This window comes from Zootoca vivipara, chromosome Z1 (assembly GCF_965207765.1).
Source record: "Zootoca vivipara chromosome Z1, rZooViv2.hap1.1, whole genome shotgun sequence".
NCBI classification, from domain to species: domain Eukaryota; kingdom Metazoa; phylum Chordata; class Lepidosauria; order Squamata; family Lacertidae; genus Zootoca; species Zootoca vivipara.
In genome coordinates this window covers 36,156,459-36,176,106 of record NC_142583.1, presented here as the reverse complement: position 1 = coordinate 36,176,106, position 19,648 = coordinate 36,156,459, and the positions used below count along the sequence as shown (strand labels likewise).

Genomic DNA, 19,648 nt, shown 5'->3' with positions numbered 1-19,648 from the left:
GCATCTAAATCGGAAGAGAGAAATGCCAAGGAAGGATTGGCATGCGTGAGGGGAGCAGCAGAGAGCAAGCTGCAGCCAGCACCCTGCAATTATGGAATGGCTCAAGCACCAGGTAGGCACCCGGGCACAGGGGAAGCCAGGCTTACTGAACCGAGCAGCTCTGAACACAGCCAAGCCGGAGGAGCGGAGGCTGGACAAGCAGAGAGGACACTCAGGAGGGCTGAGGAGCTGATTGCCGCCACAGGCCAGCGCTTTGTAGGGCGACCCTCAGCACAAGCTGCCTCTAAGGCTGAGAGGCATGGTGGCGTGGAAGTGCAGGAGGCTGAGGGGACAGACGGAGGGGAAAGGCAGCGGCCACAAGTTCCCATACAGTCCCATACAGTCCCGGGGAGGCAGCTGCAGCCCAGCACAGACCTCTCCAGCCAGATGTGATGCAGAGGGACAAAGCCCGCGCGCGGGTACTTTCAAACGCTGACGCGGGAAAACAGAGGGAAGAGAAAGGCGGGAGATGCCTTTACAATGCACCCAGCCACTTGGTGGAACACTGCCCCCAGAGGAAGGAATGGCGAGAGCAGGCAGGCACAGACACAAGCCTGGATGCCAGATCAGGAGGGGAGGGGCCAGGCGGAGCACCAACAACTGAACCCTCCGGTAACACCCCACAGCACGACAAAGAGATGGAAGTGAGTCTGCAGCTGCCAAGAGGCCAGACCCAGGAGACAGTCGGGCTTCTCCGCAGGGGCAGCAGCAACGATTTCCTATCGGTGGACTTGGCTAAGCAGAATCAGATCCCCATTTTCCCAAGGGAGCTGCCCATGAGCGTCTTGACCGTAGGCGGCCGGGAATTGCAGGAGGGTGAGGTCACGCAACAGACCCCCTCTCGGAAGATGACAGTGAACAAGCACGCAGAAGTGCTAGCTTTGGACTTAATGGACAATGACCCTGTGGGCAGCCAGCGCCGGGGAGATCTCACCTTTGGAGATGCAGACGGCAAGGAGCACTGCAGGAAAGAAGGAGAATCCTCAGGATCGCACCACATCAGCTCCCCAGGCGGATGGAACGACGCAGAGGCGGGGATGCAGGAAGAGAAACTGAGCCAACTCACCAAAGAGGACACTTTTACACATAACATACGGAGGGACTTGAGGGAGGGAGAGGGGGCAGGGGAAGGGCTTGCAGAGAAAGAGGGGTTACTCTTTAGCAATGATGCCCGGTATATGCCCCAGGACTCCCTCAGAGGGAAGATTCTCAGGCAATATCATGACAACCCCACGGAGGGGCATGCAGTACATGTCTTCACGAGGCTCACACCCAGTAAGGCCAGTCTTGGGCGAAACCCCAGAGCCTTCCCAGAGCAGGGGGAGGGGGAGATTGGGGGACCACCTATTGAGGCATGGGGTGAGAGGAGGGAGACAGTACACCAACAACTGGATGGAGACATGGCAAGGGGCAATGAGGCTTACAAGGAGGGGGCAGACCATCACAGGGGACTGGAGAAGGTCTTCCACGGAGGGGACAGGGTCTGGCTGTGGTCAGAAGGCCTTCCCATGGGAGGAAGGGGGAAGAAGCTGGCACCCAGAAGGCTGGGGCCCTTCAAGGTTCTGACACAGATCAACCCTGTCACCTTCAGGGGGGAAGTACCTACAGCGAGAAAGGTCCATCCCGTGGGTCACAGGTCTTTGCTCTCACACTTCAGGGAAAGCCCAAGGTTCAGAGGACGTGACACACATCCAACACAAGACGCTGACAGGAGGGAGGGGGAGGAAATCACACAAAAGACACTAGACAGAAGGGTGGAGGGAGAAGGCAGCCAAGAGGTTCCAGAAAGAAAGGAAGAGGAGGAGGTCTACAGTGCCACAGCGAGCCCGGGCTCCCGAAGGGGGGAGGGGGGTTAAAATGTCTGATGGCCAGGCAGGACACTCCTGCTTCCCAAAACACGAAGGCCCCCATGCACACCATGCAAGGGGAGGGCCGCACACTGGAACTGCACGCTCCTTTCTCCCACAGATCCGAACCACCACATGTCAGTAGCACAGGGGACACAGAGGGGGAGGGCGATCCCAGGTGGGGAGCTTGGGAGACGCAGACCCAAGGAGCTGTCCGGGAATCGGAAGCAATTGTCCAGAGAGAGGAGGAGGATGACAACGGAGGGAACTACACGGACCAGCCACCCAGCACCAACTGGGAACAGGATTTTACACACACTACAGCAGAGGAGGAAGACCTGTCAGGCTTCCAGCCCTCTTTACAGACATCAGACCAGGCAACCCAGGCCTCAGAAAGGGGGAGGGGGGAGCCTGGAGGGGGAGTGGATGTAAGAGAGAGGGCTTGCAGAGAGCAGCCCACTCTGCTTACTTCCATCAGATGGGAGAGCAGCAGCAAGTCTGGGAGTTTAAATCAGGAACAGGAAGGGTTAAGACGGGTCCAGGGCTCTGCAGAGTCCTGGTGGCTCAGCTCCAGGCTGGTAGCAGGGAAGCAGGGAAGGAGCTAGCTTCAGCAGGGGCTGGAAAGGAGGTAGACCGGCACCTCAGGAGCCTGGTTTGGGACCACGGAGGACCCATAGAGCAAGGAGGAGGGGCGTTTGGATGCCGAGTCTTAAAAAGGGGGTCAGAGCCCACAAGACGCCATTGTGGGCTTCTGCCCCATGCAGAGCAGACATGATTTGAGACATCTCACCACTGTATATAGCATGCACAATAAAACTATGAAAATCCAGAGGATGTGTGGAGTGCTTACTCGGGAGTAGCCAACACCCCATCTGTGACAATGGCAATATTGGATCTAAGGAGGAGGAACCTGACAGCCAGTGAGTTGCACTTTCTGGACTGGGTTTAAGCAGAAGGCAAGCAGGAGGGGTCAGCTGAAGGCAAACTAAGGTTGATGGAGCAATGTCACATTTGCCGTAATAGACCAGCCTTCACAGAGCTACAGTCTCTCAAGGACTTTTAATTGCTCAATAACTCTACTTTTATTGCATATACTTTTGGATGTGGGAGGAACCCAAAACTACAGTAAAGGCCAAATAATGTTGCCTAGGAATAGGAACTGCCCACTTGATTTCCCGACCAGGTTTAAATTCACATTTCAGGACACAATGTTTAAACGGAAGTGACTTCCAAGTCACAGATTTACCTTTGAGATGTTTACATTGTGTGACCTTGGCCCAGTCACACACCCTCAAGATTTAATAGCATTTATTTATCTCAGTGTTATTGTTTGTTCAGTGCTATGAGAAAGATGAATATTTATTCCTTCCTGGAGTAGGAGAGGGGAGTTTTACATACCCAGAACAAATATCTTGCCTTTGCTGGCTTCTGCATAGCCTTGGGAAGAGGACTTTTTACTTTTGCAGGAAATAAGGAGAGTATGCCTGGGAAATATTCCAAAAACGAGAGAAAACTGCACAGGGCTTCAGCCACACTGCTGAGATTTTGGTGGTCTACAGTGGTCTAATAATGATCCTAACCTTGTATCCTAAATATCTTCTAAGGTTAATAAAAATCGTGTGAATGAGCTGCTATTACCTCAGTGACCGTACTGTTATCCTTTTATTGCTCTAGGCATTTGGGGAAACCCAAAGTTTCTCCTACAAAACCCAAATGTCTGCTTACAGTAGTATGCAGAAGAGCCTTCAGCAAGCTGGTATCCTCCTGGTACTTTGGACTACTTAACAGCTGTGACCAGCCTAAGGAAGCTCCACCTACCTTGGTGTCTGCCCATAAAAGCAAGTCTAGAGTGACTAACTTGGGTGATATCAGCAGGTTCCAGGAACTCTCTTCCTTGTGTTGACTTTAGGGATAACCTATGAGTTTGTTGGGACCCCGAGAGCCAGTAGGCTGAGATGCATTAAGTGGGGAAGTGTGTCAGGAGAAATAATTTATATCAGTAATTATTAGTAACTTGTATTAATGGGTTTACTTACTGTGTATTTTGGTTGTTTCAGTTCACAGAACACAGCTTAGATATATATTTCTATATTAAGCAGTACAGAAGTGGTATTAAAAAAAAATCTTCAGCCAGCACATGGGCCAACAGAACATGTAAGCAATAGATTTCATTTCAGAGGAAAATAATGAACTGATAACTATTTTTTTAAAAAAAAAATCAGGAAACTTGGCATTCAATACACAGATACTATAGGTTAGGTTGCCCTTGTGTTTTATAGTTGTGATTTTAACTACTATTACAGTGGTACCTCGGTTTATGAACACAATTGGTTCCGGAAGTCTGTTCATAAACTGAAGCGTTCATAAACTGAAGTGAACTTTCCCATTGAAAGTAATGGAAAGTGGATTAATCCGTTCCAGACGGGTCTGCAGAGTACTCAACCTGAAGCGTACTTAACCTGAAGCATGGGTGTAATTGGTTCCGGAAGTCTGTTCATAAACTGAAGCGTTCATAAACTGAAGCGAACTTTCCCATTGAAAGTAATGGAAAGTGAATTAATCCGTTCCAGATGGGTCTGCGGCGTTCGTAAACCGAAAATTCGTAAACCGAGGTGTTCATAAACCGAGGTTCCACTGTACTGAAATTTTGATTTTGATTTGGAATGTTATTTTAATCCTTTCGTTTTAGTTAATTCTGTTTTTTATTTTATTTTACTGTTTTATGTTTTTCAAACAGCTCTGAGAACGTTTCCACCATTATTGTGGTAAACAACAGTTACATGCATAGATACTTTCGGAAATCCAGCTAGGGGAAGTCCCATTGTAGGAAAATTTTCTCCTATAAATGGGTGGTTTCAGGAAGAACTAATCTAGCCAGAAATGGAGTATGAATGAGGCATCAGTACTAAGGACAGAAATTGAAGGGGAACCAGATCATGTCCATGTGACAGACAAATAAATATACCTCTTATGGTTTGCTGCTTTCCTAGAAAATGGAAGTCAGTAAATGGCTGGCCTTTGTAGTCAGGTCTTTTCTCTATCATGTTCATCTCAAAGTCCAGCTGCAACACTTAAGTCTGAGCCAGCTAATTATGTCTTTATCAGGGAATGTGATACTGCAGTGCTATAAAAGTTATCACTTAAGTTAGGGGTGGTTCACATAGGGAAAGCAAGAAAAAGCACATATCTCATTCCATACCTTTTCCTCCTTTTCCTAGTGTTTTAGGTCCCCCTTTTTTGGTTTGCACTGGTTCCTATAGAAGCCTTTTACCCAAGCTTCACAGGTTGGCATCTATAACAGCACCAGTTAGAATTAATGGCTACAGGTACTTGAAGAGAAGCCCCTCCCAATTCACTTACCTTCTATCAGCACCTGGTGTGTTCTAACAGAGCGAAACAAGACTGTTTTGGCAAAGGGAAGCTGCAGCAATGTCCTCATTCCTCTCTTGATTGTCAGAAGGCAAGGCAAGCTGTATGGTGTTAAGAAGGCTGGAAGGGACTGCATATACCTCTTGGTCCTGATAGCTCTGTGACCTGCATGCTGCAGAGATCTATAACACCTACCTAGACCTAGGCCTATAACATCTCTCATAGTTCCCCATCGTTTGCTCAGATTACATTGCCCAGCAGTTTTTGGTAATAAACAACAGTGTTTTACATTTTCTCTGCCCACGTTCCTAGCTTGCCAGACCGAAACACTACTCATTATAGGCAACACTATTTTACAACCACACTTTTCCTCTGTTCACTTTCTTGGACCCAGTCAAATAGCTTGTCACATCAAAACACAGGAAAGATCAAAACTACACCAGTGCCTTAAAAAGCTTCCTTAAGGGCAGGTGCTCACCTTTAAAGCTCTACACTTGGGACTAGAATACCTTAAAGAATCAGTACCAACCTGTCTTTACAATATCTTCATAGACTGTCCTCCAAGTATCCCATCAGCTGATGCAAGGTGGCCAGAGTGGCTTCTCAGTTGTGGTACCTCTTCTTTGAATTCCCACTCCAGGAAATCTTCACATTGCCATTCTTTTGGCACCAGGAAAAGTCCTTTTGATTCTTGAATTTTCTATATCATTGTTTTTGATTGACTTAAGTTATCTCAAGATCCAAATCAATATCATAAGTGCATCCTCTCTTCTCTCTTCAGCCACCCCCATGTCTTGTGAAAAGCCTCCCAAACAGTATTGGCTGGGGGACATGGTGTGCGCAGCAGGGGAGGAGGACCTAGAAAACTTGTCTTCTCTGAATTTTACCTTATGATTCCAGTGATTTGGGGTGGTTCCTCTTCCCCATCCCACATTGAAGGGGGGACCCACTGGAAAGGTTTTTGAGCATCAGTGTGAGATGAAGCAGGGGACTGAACAGGGGACTGGTAACATATATTGTGATCCAAACTATTGTATTTTTGACTATGTGTGTGAAAATTGCATTGGAAACTGTTGTTGAAGGTGACCTGTAATTTAATCAACACTGAAATCAACCACTCCATTAAGTAGGGGAAGTGCAGGCATGCAAAGAAGTATTCCAGTAGATAAAAAGAAATCAATTAGAATATATGCAGGAACCATCATTGTCATGCTGCATTGCTACCATCAATATGAATCTACCATTGTGGCCCAGTATTTGACAGATAGCAATATGTCAGGCTGAGTTCCTCCCCATTTGTTACCTGAGATCTTTTAAACTGAAGACATGAAAAATTGACCCTGGAGCTTTCCACACAAAGCCTGTGCTCTGCATCACTGAACTATGACCCATTTCTCCATGTGTTAGTTAGGCTTGGCTTTGTCAAGGTTGCATCAGTATATTCCAGAACTCAAAGCCACAGTTGCTGTTCGTTGCTGCATTCTTCTCCGCCATTAAGTTACCAGGGAGGTTACTGCTGGAATTCTGCATTCCTTGTTCTGAGAAGCTATAAAAAGTTTTGAATGAGCTTCCAGGAGTGAACATAAGTTGACATATGACATAAGGGAGGACAATTCCTATTTTGCAACTGCCTCTCCCCCCTCCCCCAATCCCTGTTTCAAGATACCTCTCCCTGGTTGATTATTCCCTCTTATTGTATGCCTAATTTCCTTTTTGATAGGACCTTTTAAATATTGTGCACAGGTAACATTGCACTCATTTCTCTTTCACAACCTTAATCCAACATATGTTAAATGAAAGTAACAGAACTATAGCTCAGTCAGTAGACCATGAGACTCTCAAGGTTGCTGATTTGAGCCCCACATTGGGCGAGAGATTTCTGTATTCCAGCTCTACAATTCTTTGATTCTATGAAAATAATAATCAATATTAGAAACCAAGTTCACACTGAATATTAATAAATTGACTTATGATGTGGTATCATTGATGGAAAATGGTGTGATAAGACGATTATCAAAAATCTGTGGTAACTAGCTCACAAACCATTCATATATTAAGGAGAAAAATGTGAAAATCTGATCTGAAAAGAACCAACCCATTGAGTCACTCCGCCCATCTGAGCCTGGTATGGCAAATGTGGGGGGACAAAGGTCAGGTTCTGAGAGAATGGTTGGACAAGGCAGAGGTCAGGTTCTGGCAAGTCCAGTAAAGCAGGTAGCACCCTGGATAGCTCCGAATGAGGTTAAAACTGAAGCACCAGAGGCGGCTTCAACAAGCAGCAATACTAGCCTTAAACAGAACTACAGCTCCATCTGGGTACCTAGAAGCACCCTCAGTGACCCAAGCTTCTTTGGTTAAAGTTGTGACTGAGTTAACAGGGAATGCATCTGATAGCAAGCATATGTCAGCTGGGATTTCAGGACTGGAGCTGTCAGAGCCAAAGAACAGCAATAGAACCTTCTCAGGCCAGAGTGTGTGGGCCAAATGAAAGTGAATATACTTAGGAAACTGAATGCTAAAGCCAATAATTTATTGTGCAGCTATTCGGGGCTCCTGAGGAATCACGCCATACAGGCAATCCTATTTATGATCACTTTTTCTATTAAGAATGAATGGTGGGGGGAAATGGGAATGGCAGAGGGGAGATGATGAACTGGAAAACAAGACTATAGGTGAAGGAAGAAGTGCTACAGAGAACAAATGAAAATAAAGAAAAATGAGAGGCATACGTACATTGTATATGCCAGAACAATAAGGTCTTTTAGTTCAAACACATTTAGTATTTCACTGTAGGCTGTAGCTCTTGTTTCTCCCTTCCCAAGTTTTGGCATCACATTACTCTGCTGGAACTTGAATAGGGGTCTGCAACGCTACTCTTGATCAGAATGACAATCCATGAATGAAATATAGCTACATCATAGCCCCGAAAACCACTCAATCATGCATAATATATGCGACAAAATGTTTTGGTAATGGGACCGTAGACAGCTGTGCTTTGCTTTCGAGAGAAAAGAGCTACTCTTGCAAGTTTAAAGTAGGCAGAATAGCAAGAACATGTCATGGATCATCACTCCGAGGCATATTTTATATATTATATAGCTAGCAGTCCATTAAAGTGCATTTTCCAACAATGAAACTTAACGGATAATATGTGGCTTAATAGGTTTGTAAAATGTATTTGGGGAATAGTGTGTGTGTGAAGGAACAACAGGCCTTTAGGGCTCATGATAAAATCATCCAGACATCTCAGTGGTTACTTATAAATATGAAAGCTGTATCTCTGCACACCACTGAAATGAATATCCCAGATCAACAAACTGATAAGAGCCCTATTTTGGAGCTACTGCTACATTCCAGCTGTTCTGCCTCCTTCAAACCGTCAACATATTCCATACAAGTACTATGGTTGCTGAAATACCAGCCAACAAATGACAAAATGTCAGTATGAATGTAGACGCCCACGTCAGAGATAAAAGAGGCACATTACATTCCAGTGACCTGTTGAAAAAGAAATTTGCTGGAAAGGAAGTCAAAGCATAATTGAAATTATCTTGAAGATGTCTAGCTTCTTCCTGCAGAAGTAGGCATTTTGACTGCATACATGCCGTGCTTAGTCAGTGGGAGATCTTTTTCCATACATGCCCTAGCCAGGGTGGCAATGAAGCTAAACTAAAAGTCTTTCAAACAAGCCTTGCAGAAGCAGGATCTGTATTAGAGGTTCTGTTGTATTTTACACCATGGGGTGGCTTCCATGGAAACACAAGTATGGGAAAACAACCTCCACCTCACCCACAGCAATAAAATCAGAACTCATGCAGCAGCTAGACACACTTTTCTGGGAAACATGCTTTCTGTTAAAGAATACTGATACCGGTATCTTTTGGAAGACAGGAAAACGGCTGGGTGGTCCTCTAGTTGAGCAAATATTTATAGTGCTTCTTGCATGTAGAGTCCAGGGATGGGGAACTTGAGAACCTTCAGACGTTGTGCAACTCCAACTTCCTTCCCCTTCCCCAATCCTTATCTAAACAATAGCTTTTAAATAGCCACTGGTTGTATGGAACCTTCATATTTGATGGTGGCATGTAGCTCATTTAAGGTTTAGAAGAACATATACATGCCACAGGAAAACTGGACAAAAGTATGAATAAATAAAGCAGTATTCGAAAGTAATGGCTGGGTGAGCAGGAGGTGTCATCTTAATTTTTTTTTGTTAAAGTGAAGCTAGGACTGTGTGTAACTGCATACAAAGCTGCCTTATAGTGGTAGAAACACACAATGACTCAGTCTGCCTGTTAATACTAGCAACAGGCAGCAGCTCACAAGAATCTTGGGCTGTGGTCTTTCCTAGTCCTGCTATGCAAGATCCATAGAAAAAATGGGCAGCAGGGATCAGCTCTTGTATCTGCTGTCTGCATAGCATGGGCTCTGCTGATGAACCACCTGATCCCTTCTTCACCAAGCAGACCTTTCTCTGTCTTTATGCAGAGTGTGTATTAGTTATCTTGAAACAGAATGGTGGAGAAATGTAAGAATTTGAGACAGGACTTTTAAATAGTGGTGGCAGCAGCGGTGGAGGAAGCTACTCGGGTGCCTGGGGCAGCGCGCCCAGGGATGGGGCGCACTGTGGGGCCTCCAGAGTCTGCCTGTCTCCTCCTACTCAGCCGCCCTGCAGCTGGGGGGGGGAGACAGCAAGCGGATGAGTGCCGCCTGGTATTTTGTCACCCCTCTCAGTGGTGACACCTGGAGCAGCCCGCACCCACCGCACCCCCCTTCCTCTGCCCCTGGGTGGCAACACCTTTATATTTTGAATGTTTCCCGTAAGTGTCCAATGGAAGCTTGTACATACTTGGGATCGGTCCCTTCCATTCACCAAATTTGAATTTCCGTTTAATCAAAGACAAAATTGAAGAAGGAAAAGGAGGCAGAGCACAAACAAGATTTTTAGTATTGCCACAAAGGCGGGACATAAAATATTCTGGGTGGAATTCAACATAGCACTAAGAAGAGCATTCCACCAGCACAAACATTTCTGCTGGCCCAATGGAACAATCTCCCCTCTCCTCATCCTGCGCAGGCCCTCTGACTTGCCGGCAAATAGGTCTGAGATGTGGTTCGTGAGTGGTGTAACTGCTGCTGCTGCAGCTGCCACATTTGCAGATCCTTCTTACACAGTCTATTGCTACCTTCTTTCTCTCTCAGCTTTCCGTAGGGCCCTTTCCTGCTCCCAAAGGGACATGATTTGGGAGAATGACAATTTTTTGTCTTTCAGTCAATCAAAATACATAGCAAGATTAAGAATGAATTCTAATACTCTGTTCTCAATCTCAAAATTCTTTCAGAGGAAACTGTTAGAACTTCAAGAAACATGTTTGTGTACACAGTGCAAATTGCATTTGTTTTGCTTATATTTTACCAGCATGCTCCAGAATATTTTTTTTTTATATTACCCCCATGAGAAATTCAGTGTTCATTAAGCAGGGCAACAACCCTCATAAAAGGAGAAAGAACAGCTGCTTTTCAGACAGTTTTCCTCACAGATTCTTAAATTTTAAGAAGTTTCTTTAAAATTGAGTTGTGAAAAACAGCTTGTTAAAGACCTTTCACACCTGCGTATTAATAGGCTTTCAGTAAAATTAAACTATGATTGTTTTAAGAATCTATGTGTCTGCCAAATCCTATGCTTGATCCAAACCTAAATGACGATATTTATTGAAAGGAAGACATATTAACATGAAAAAACACATTTTATTGCACTTAAGTTATAAGAAAATAAAATTTCTAAGTGAATCAAATCATAGACACAATCCCTTTAAAGGTTGTTTTCCTCCATCCTGTCAGGTTGTTACATAACTAAAATTAACAAACTGAAATCTGATTTAAAAAAAAATCAGACTATAAATAAACCAAAAAGGAGGGGGTAGGGGAAACAAGATCGCCTAGGATACAGTGTTAAACCACTTTCACAGTTCAGCTTGAGTTGTGGCTCTTGGAGAATGAGGCAAACCAATTGACAATTGCATTTTTTTTTCATGTGACAACTTTACCACAAAAACCAAATCGCTTTTGCTTGTGTCAGTTCCTCACCACCATAAAACTGTAACAGTTATTCTTCTCAAATTCTGTAAAACACTAAGACTGACCAGCAATTTATTTTCATTGTTGTATGTTTCTTTTTTAAAAAAAACATCTTGTCAGTTTCATTATGTCTGTTTATTCCATTCACCACAGCCCTCACAAAGAAACGTTTCCCCACAGAACAGGCCGCAAGAGCTTTGTTCCAAGGAATGTGTTTTAATTTTTGCCCAGAAGAAAAAAGAAAAGAAAAAAGAAAAGAAAAAGCTTTGCACGCACTCTCAATTCTTTACTTGCAAGCAAACTTCACTCTAAATTGTCTGAAACTCTTCCACTCTCAGCCTCTTAGAGGCACAGTTGGCTCAAGTTTCAGTGGCAAAAAGTCTTTTTTTTTCCGTAACCAAACTAGAGCAAATTTGGAATTCAGTCTGGGACTAAAACGTCACAGCAGAAAAAAATAAAAATAATTTGCTTTTTTTCCTTTCATTTAGCAGCATAAATAAGTTTGGCCACTGGGAATACAGTACAGGGGTGGGACAACAATCCCAGAGTTGAAGACCTACTTCTAGCACCAGCATCATGTATTAAAACCATCTGAGGAATCTCCAAATTCTGGACAACTTGCCACCTCAGAGCAACTTATGCATTGAAGAGCATAGATGGAAGCAACAGTTAATAAGATCAACAGAGGCTAATACTGTGATTGACATTGGCAATGGTTGGCAAAATTAACATAAAAAAGCTGTAAAACTGTACAAAAACAATTCACAGTAAGATTTTAGCTTTTCCACACATGGAAAGGACTCTTTGCTGTCACAGATGCTCTCTTCTTTGAAAGACAATCAGTAACTAATAATGGAGGTATGAAGCTCCTTTCTAGACTTCCGTGGTAAAAGAACAGGGTTAACAAGAATCATAACAACTTTTTAAGTTTCCACCATGCTCAACGAGCACTGAGAGGAACACACAAAAGAAATAATTGCACCTGGCTTGATTTGGAAAGTCATATTTTGCAAAGCTGCCCCCATTCAAAAGTGAAGCTTTCGATGTAATGAGACAGCAAATGCCTCTCTTGTCAGTTACAGTTCGTCAACTTTGTGTCTTCTCCTTCGTAGTCTGTAGGTCTTTAGGATCTGTTGCCCCAAGCCAACATCCTGCACCACCAAGGACAAGGGATTTTTTTTCCTTTTTGCAGAGGGAGGGAGGGAGGATAGAACATTATTTGCATTTCTGGACAAAATAATATTTTCAAGCTTCACTTTATATCCACATCAAAGTCCAATACCAGCAGCTTGGTTTCCTCAGTCCCGTTCCGGCTTCCAACTGCGCAAACTAGCTTCGTGTTAGAGGCTCTGATCCGCCATACCACACCTCCACTGCCTCCACTTTCCAATGTAACCAGATTTCGGATAAATTCACCCGTTTTTAAGTCCCATAGTTTTACAGTCCCATCATCTGAGCTGGTAATTACAAAGTTCTTGTTGAACTGTAAACAGGTCACAGCACTTTGATGCTTGTTGGGACCTAAAGCAATTGAAGACAGGAAACAAAGGAATGTCAGTCAGAGGCTAGTGTGTAATCTGATCAATGGATCAAAAACAGAAAGTAGAGGAAAATTTGCCAGTAGCCAATGAAGCAACTGAAGAAGTACTTCTCACTTAAAAATACCCCGTCAGAGAGAAAATGAGAGAGAAACCAATATGAGATTAACAGCTGTCATAGTGCTGCACTTTACACACCTGAGGAAAAGCATGATATACAGTGGCAGCTACGGTACCATGATTTCTCTTTCTTGGGCAAGAAGAAAGAGAGCACAGAAAATGAGAGTCATCCTAGAATGACTTGTTTAAAGCAGGCTGGCAGTGCTTGTCTATCTGAAGATGACCTTGCAAAGCTATGCAGGCTGTAGAAGGAGGGGTCTATGGGGAAGGCTGCTCGTCTTTTGCCATTTGAAATCCATCCATAGTGCTTTTCCAACTAGGGGAAAACAATGCATCCCTGTGGCAGTTGTGTGAGTCATTCTTTCATGTAGCAGTGGCAAGGAAGAGAGGAGAATAGAGCAGTGTGTGGTGAGTTCTTGATTTTTATTTGCAAGACTGCCTTCTTAATGACATTTTCTCATCAACCCACAGGAAGAACCAAACTTTAACAAAAGGTTCCAGTCTGATAATAATAATAAGAATATTTGGCTTAACTGCATGATGGACTTTCCATAACAACTTATGGGTAAAAGCCTGTAAAGACCATACTTTAAGTCTGATAGTATGTTAAATAAACAGACTCCTATTTTTAAACACTTGTTTTGAAAAGCATATGCCTATATATCTATCGATATATGTCCACGCAAAAAACAAAAGAAACACTAACATTTTTCTTTCTCTCCCCCACTCCTCACCTTTTTTAATGCCACACGTACTCTGAAATCATTCCTTTTGATTTATAGGAAGAGGCAGCGTGTTCTTATGTACTGTCTGCCTTTCCAATTAACCTCCAGCCAGCCACTAGAATGTCTCAATAACTTCCGAATGAAAATAATGAGTTGCTGTTTTAATGACTGCATTTTTTCCATATTAATGTGGTTTATTAGAGTAAATAAATTAGATTAAGTAACCTGACCAAATTTTCAACTGTCTCAGACTGTTTTCTTCAGTAATAAATATTTCTACTAGATTAGTGCATAACCACTGACAGTCAGTTCATAGAAATACAATGCCCAAGGACAAAGAGGGAGAATATGTCTGATTCTGAAGCTTTGTTTTTCTTGTTTTATTTTATATGTTCCTTTCTTTTATGTTCCTTTCTTTTCTTCAAAGTACTAGGTACTCATTTAGAACACAGCTTGGCTAAATGTACAATTGAAGCACTTCTCTAGTGTTAATTTTATCCTGTAGAATACTTCAGTTTTAATTACGCAACATGGCCAGCTGGTCTCTTTCCAGAGAAAGGTTCCAAGACATGCAGACATTCTGCACCTGCAAGGCGTCTTTTGAAAGCCCAGGGCATAATATCCTGGTCAGAAACTAATTCTGTAGGAAAACCACCTGTAGGAAAACCACCTAATTCTGTAGGAAAGAACTGAGGGAGGGGTGGAGTCAAAGTGACCCACTGCAGAGTCAAAGTACCTTTTCTACCTTTTGGGTGGCAACTGGGGGTTTGGGCAGAAAGCACTCCAGAATGCTTCACTGCCATGGATGAGCAATTATGAATTCAGACAGGATGCTTACGGGTGTCAAAATTCCTATGACCTCTCTCTCAATGGGTAAGTATTTAATTGCTTAGGACAAACTAGTTCCTTCCTCTTTGCTATCATAGCATATCTGACTGCCATTTATTATGCTTTTCTTGCCAGTGTAAAGAAACTATTACAACAGAACAAATCATTCAAAGATATCAAGATAGAACAATAGAGTTAGAAAATGCAAAAGTGAGTATTCCCCCCCATATTCATTTCCCACCAACAGATGAGCCTATCCTCTTTATTGTATTCAGATCTTAAGCATGTGTTCAATTTATAACCACATGTGTAGAGTCGCTAATACCACAGTCACTTACGGACCCATTGTTAAAACCATGTTTATGGAAGACAATCTTACTTGGATACGAGTGATTGCCAAAGAAGAAGTTGTCCTGTGAGAATTTTACATTTAGTTCCACAAGACCATGAGAAGCTTACCTTGCAACGTTTGTAAACACTGTCCTGTTTTGATATCCCAGATTTTGACTGTGGAATCTGCATTCCCAGAGACAAGAATGTTGTCCTTGAGTTCCATCCCACTTGTTAACGACTGGTGGCCTGTTAATGTGTGAATGCAGTTTCCGGTCTCTACATCCCAAACTCTGATTGAAGTGTCAAGAGACCCACTCACCACATGGATACCATCAAACTAAGGGGGGGAAATGTGAACTAAATTAATATATATTTATTGTTTTTTAAAAAATCTGTAAACACTGATTTTGTTTACTTCTACAATCCCATACATAGCTAGATATGTAAAAGATATAAGCATTTCTGATATACTTTCAGAAACAGTAAGGTCATTTCAGATTGCTCACTGCTGCCTAAACCCAGCTTCTCTGGTTTAAATTCTTGATATCCAAACATAATGCTAGGCTGTGACTCAAATTGCTCAAGGAACTACTCCACATGTATCTGGAACAAGTGACTATGGCCAAACTAGCTGGCACCTTACTTACAGATACACAAGCGTTTCCCTAAATCACAAAGATGATCTGTAATATGTCCCACTTCACTTTCAAATAGAAAAGGGCTAATCCAGAGCAATCTTTCCTTGCATCCTTGCATATTATTTTAATATTACCTGTTAATGCTGTGTATTAAAAAAATATTTTAATACAGATGCAAGCTTTGATTGGTTTAAATTTATAGCTTGATCAACCAAATATATCTTGCCCTTGCCTAATAACAAATTAAGATTGAAAGGCATACAGCAACAGCAGGAACAGTCCCCATTCCCCCCCCAAAAGAATCCCTAAAAATCTGGCATTCACCCCAAAATACAGACTGCTGATAACCACAAGGAATTGAAGCATACAGTGATGAGTTAAAATGTCAATATATCTTACAATGATGAAATATTAATATTTCTAATATCATGCTTACTACCTTAATAGGAAATATTTTACATTAATAACCATAGAACAGATGGAACAATTAAATATGGTGCTCTCATCTAGTAATCAAAGCTTTGATTAAATGGTTACTTATTTTTATCCTCCATTCAATCTTCTCAAAGAAACAATTACTGTAAAGTGAAGTTATATAAAAAAGCAAATTTATTGGCAATGAGAAATATCCTAGTCAAACTCATGAGAAGAACATAAAAGTTTCCTTCCTCTATGAACAGGCAGGCCTTTGGAGCCTTTAGATCCAAAATTAAATTAATGCCAGATTATGTTTTTATTTATTCTTATACTACCAATGATGAAAGGATGGGCTTTTGTAAATTACAATTTGAAGGTTGTTATATGCATCACATAATTAAAGTGGTACATCTGTAAATGCACAGGTTTTCATATGTAGCAAAGCAACTTAAAGCAGTCAGACTACAGTGTTCAAATAAGCTACATTTCCCCAAGGCAGTAGCAAAGAGGGGTAAAACTCATTCTGCACATGAGTGAAACTCATCTTGTACTTATGGAGGGCCTACAGGATTATTTACTCATTATTTATAATGTGCATGTAAGTCTAGTCCAGGAGTTCTAGCATATCTAAGAATTGCTGTTTATTCTTCTGCTTAAGCTTTTTCAATCCATACAAAGCTAGAGTACCAGTAGGCAAGCTAAAAGACCACCTCTGATATTCAAGAGTGATGAAAGATATGACCAAGCAATTTAGCAGATGAAATGAGCTTATCTGTATCAATTAAGCTTTATTCTATTTATCTATTATAATTGCACTAAATATTTTTTACAGTTTAATATATATTATAAATAAGTTTTTGGCCTGCAATTATTTTTAGTATATATAGCAATCATCAATACCACTTACAATCCTTTTTTAAAGTATTTTAATGAATTTTCCATTATCCTAATTTAATAGGGTCCATTTGGAATACTGGATACTACTTTAACTCTGTTTTAGTAACACCAACTTAACTAACAGCTGAACCCCATTTGTTTAATTTTTCATATATTACATTTTTATCCCACACTTCTTTCAAGGAGTAAAACTGTACATGTGCTCTCCTCCCCCCCCCTTCATTTTATCCTTACAACCTGAACCAACAAGTGAGTTTTATGCTTAAGTGTGGGCTGTAACCTAGATCTTCCCAGATAAATTTCACAGCACAATTTGGCCACTAAACCGCATTGACTCTCAAGGAACCAAGTGTTCATTGAACCAATGCAGCTATATAGCATGCTCTTATAAAGCTTTTTGAGATGAGCATCCATGTCTAAGGAAAAGAAAAACTGCACAATCTGACACAGTTCATTTAAAATGCCTCAACAATACAACCTCACAAGTGATTCATCAAGTCTCACTCTCCCCAACACATTAGAATCAGAGAAAAAGGAAGCACTGTAAATTTAGCCCTCCCTTTTTGTCCTTTTTCCCAATAATTCTCAATCTTATGTATGGCGCACCTTGATCTATTTTAAGTTGAAATAACTATGACCCAAAAGATTCAATTAGAACAGGGGTCCCCAAACTAAGGCCCGGGGGCCAGATGCGGCCCAATCACCTTCTAAATTTGGCCCGCGGAAGGTCCGGGAATCAGCATAATTTTACATGAGTAGAATGTGTCCTTTTATTTAAAATGCATCTCTGGGTTAATTGTGGGGCATAGGAATTCGTTCATTTTTTTTTCAAAATATAGTCTGGCCCCCCACAAGGTCTGAGGGACAGTGGACCGGCCCCTGCTGAAAAAGTTTGCTGACCCCTGAATTAGAACATATCATGCAAATTAATGATGTTATACATACATTAAACATTTTAGCAGAAATTTTATTTTAAACATGTGTGTGAGGCAAGGAAAACAATTAATATAAAACTCCTGAAACTCAACTTTTTATAATTACCAAATGAACTATTTCAATGCTTTGTGTATAGGTTTCACTAAAAGTATTGAGCTCTAGTTTATTTAAATGCCAGTAGCGCAATTTATTTGGAGAAAACCTATTTTCCTGGTTGGTGCAACACTGCACTATACCAACAAAAATAGCTCTTTATATTTTCCATACCCTGGCTCTAATAATACCTGAATTCACTCTTTTATGTGAATAACAAGCTAAAATGGCAAGGACAGCTACTTGGTCAACTTAAATACAGGCGATTAATAGATTTCTATTCCTTCCTTCATTGACATTTATCATCACTCTGTTTAGAGGATGTTCTACAAAGTCAAGCACCAGAATGTTCTAAAGATGAATTAGCAGATAAAAATGTTCTTTTGTTTACTGGTTCTGCTATCTGGAAACACCATGCTAACAGTGGATCAAATCTCTAACCTTCTCCCCAAGCCAGTTAATAACCAATATTAGTTGCATGGATCATATGCCATTTATTTGAGCTGAACTGAAGGTGCTGGTACTAATCTAAATGGTTAAATGCCTAAATGATTAGGGCCCAAGGTGCCATCCAGAGTATATCTCGCAATGCATTATGATAATATGATGGCGCCATGCTCAGTGAGACTGGCATCTACAAGGGGCAGAATCATTTTGACAATGACTCCTCCCTTACCTATTGAATACTGTCCCCTTTGCTGCCTGTATGTTTTTTTCCCATTGGCCTTTAAGGAAGTATATTAAAACTTCTCCGGTTAATCCTGAATCTGTGTTCTATTTTAATTATTAAAAATATTTTATAAATTGCCTTTCTGCCCCAAAGTAATATTAAACATCAAAAACAGCAATAACTACCAAAATTAAAAGTAAACAGAAGCATCATTAAAACAAAACCAGTGTGTGGTTTTGTTGTAGAGTTTGGTAATGGATAATTTTGGATTGTGGTTTGTATGATTGCAAGTGCGCCCATCTGGGAAGAAAGACAGGTTTTAAATGAATGAAATGTAAGATAAATGTGGATACGGTTGACCTTTCCTACAATGCAAGCTAAGATAGCTACCAAAGTTGCTCTCACAGCATTGTAGGAACACATTGTCAAGCTCTCTTTATTTAAAGCTTATAATGTAATTAAGAGGACTAGAGAGACAAAGGACAGAAGAGAAAGGAAACCAAGGATGCATAGAACATGGTTCACTTTTATTATTTGCTGGCTACTCAGCAAATATTCCATTCGGCATCCATAACTATTAGTGGAAAACTGAAGGACACTTATAGCACCAGATGCAGTATGCTTACCTGTAATGAATAGACTCTATTAGTATGCCCTTGCAAGGTGTGTAGACAGGTTTCAGTTTCTGGATCCCATACTTTGACCATGAAATCATATGCTCCACTAACAACCCTCCTGCCATCATATTGTACACACCGGACTGCAGCTACGTGACCCATCAGAACATGTAAACACTGGCCTGTCTCTATGTCCCAAACTCTCAGGGTAGCATCTCGAGACCCACTGACAACTCTAGGAGGGGGAAAAAGGAAAAACAAAAGCTGCATTTAGTTTTGTGGCCATTTTAATTTTATTTAGTTCAGACGGCGGCCTAAATAAGTTCTATGTATAAAAGTAGGTAATTAACCCATTCCTATTGACAGACACAGTGGCTACAACCATTGCTTCTGAAATCTTGGCACCAGATTTTAAGACTGAAAAATATAAGCAAGCTTGGTTTTCTAATGCCACTCCTCATAACATATTTGACAGCCTTATCCTCACCAGCAGCAAGCTGTTA

The 19,648-nt window shown here is 41.8% G+C and overlaps 1 protein-coding gene across 4 annotated transcripts in view; it reads right to left on the bottom strand.

The window, feature by feature from the left end:
• Nucleotides 1-10,983: 10,983 nt before the first annotated feature.
• Nucleotides 10,984-19,648, bottom strand: part of FBXW7 (F-box and WD repeat domain containing 7) — a 117,262-nt gene continuing 108,597 nt past the window's right edge. For all 4 annotated transcript variants that reach the window (XM_035114048.3, XM_060278658.2, XM_035114052.3 and 1 more), the window contains 3 exons: nt 19,155-19,380; nt 15,004-15,214; nt 10,984-12,854 (listed from right to left, as the gene is read on the bottom strand). In XM_035114048.3, coding sequence (XP_034969939.1) covers nt 12,586-12,854; nt 15,004-15,214; nt 19,155-19,380 — 706 coding nt within the window. In that variant the 3' untranslated portion in view covers nt 10,984-12,585. The remainder of the gene's footprint in view (nt 12,855-15,003; nt 15,215-19,154; nt 19,381-19,648) is intronic.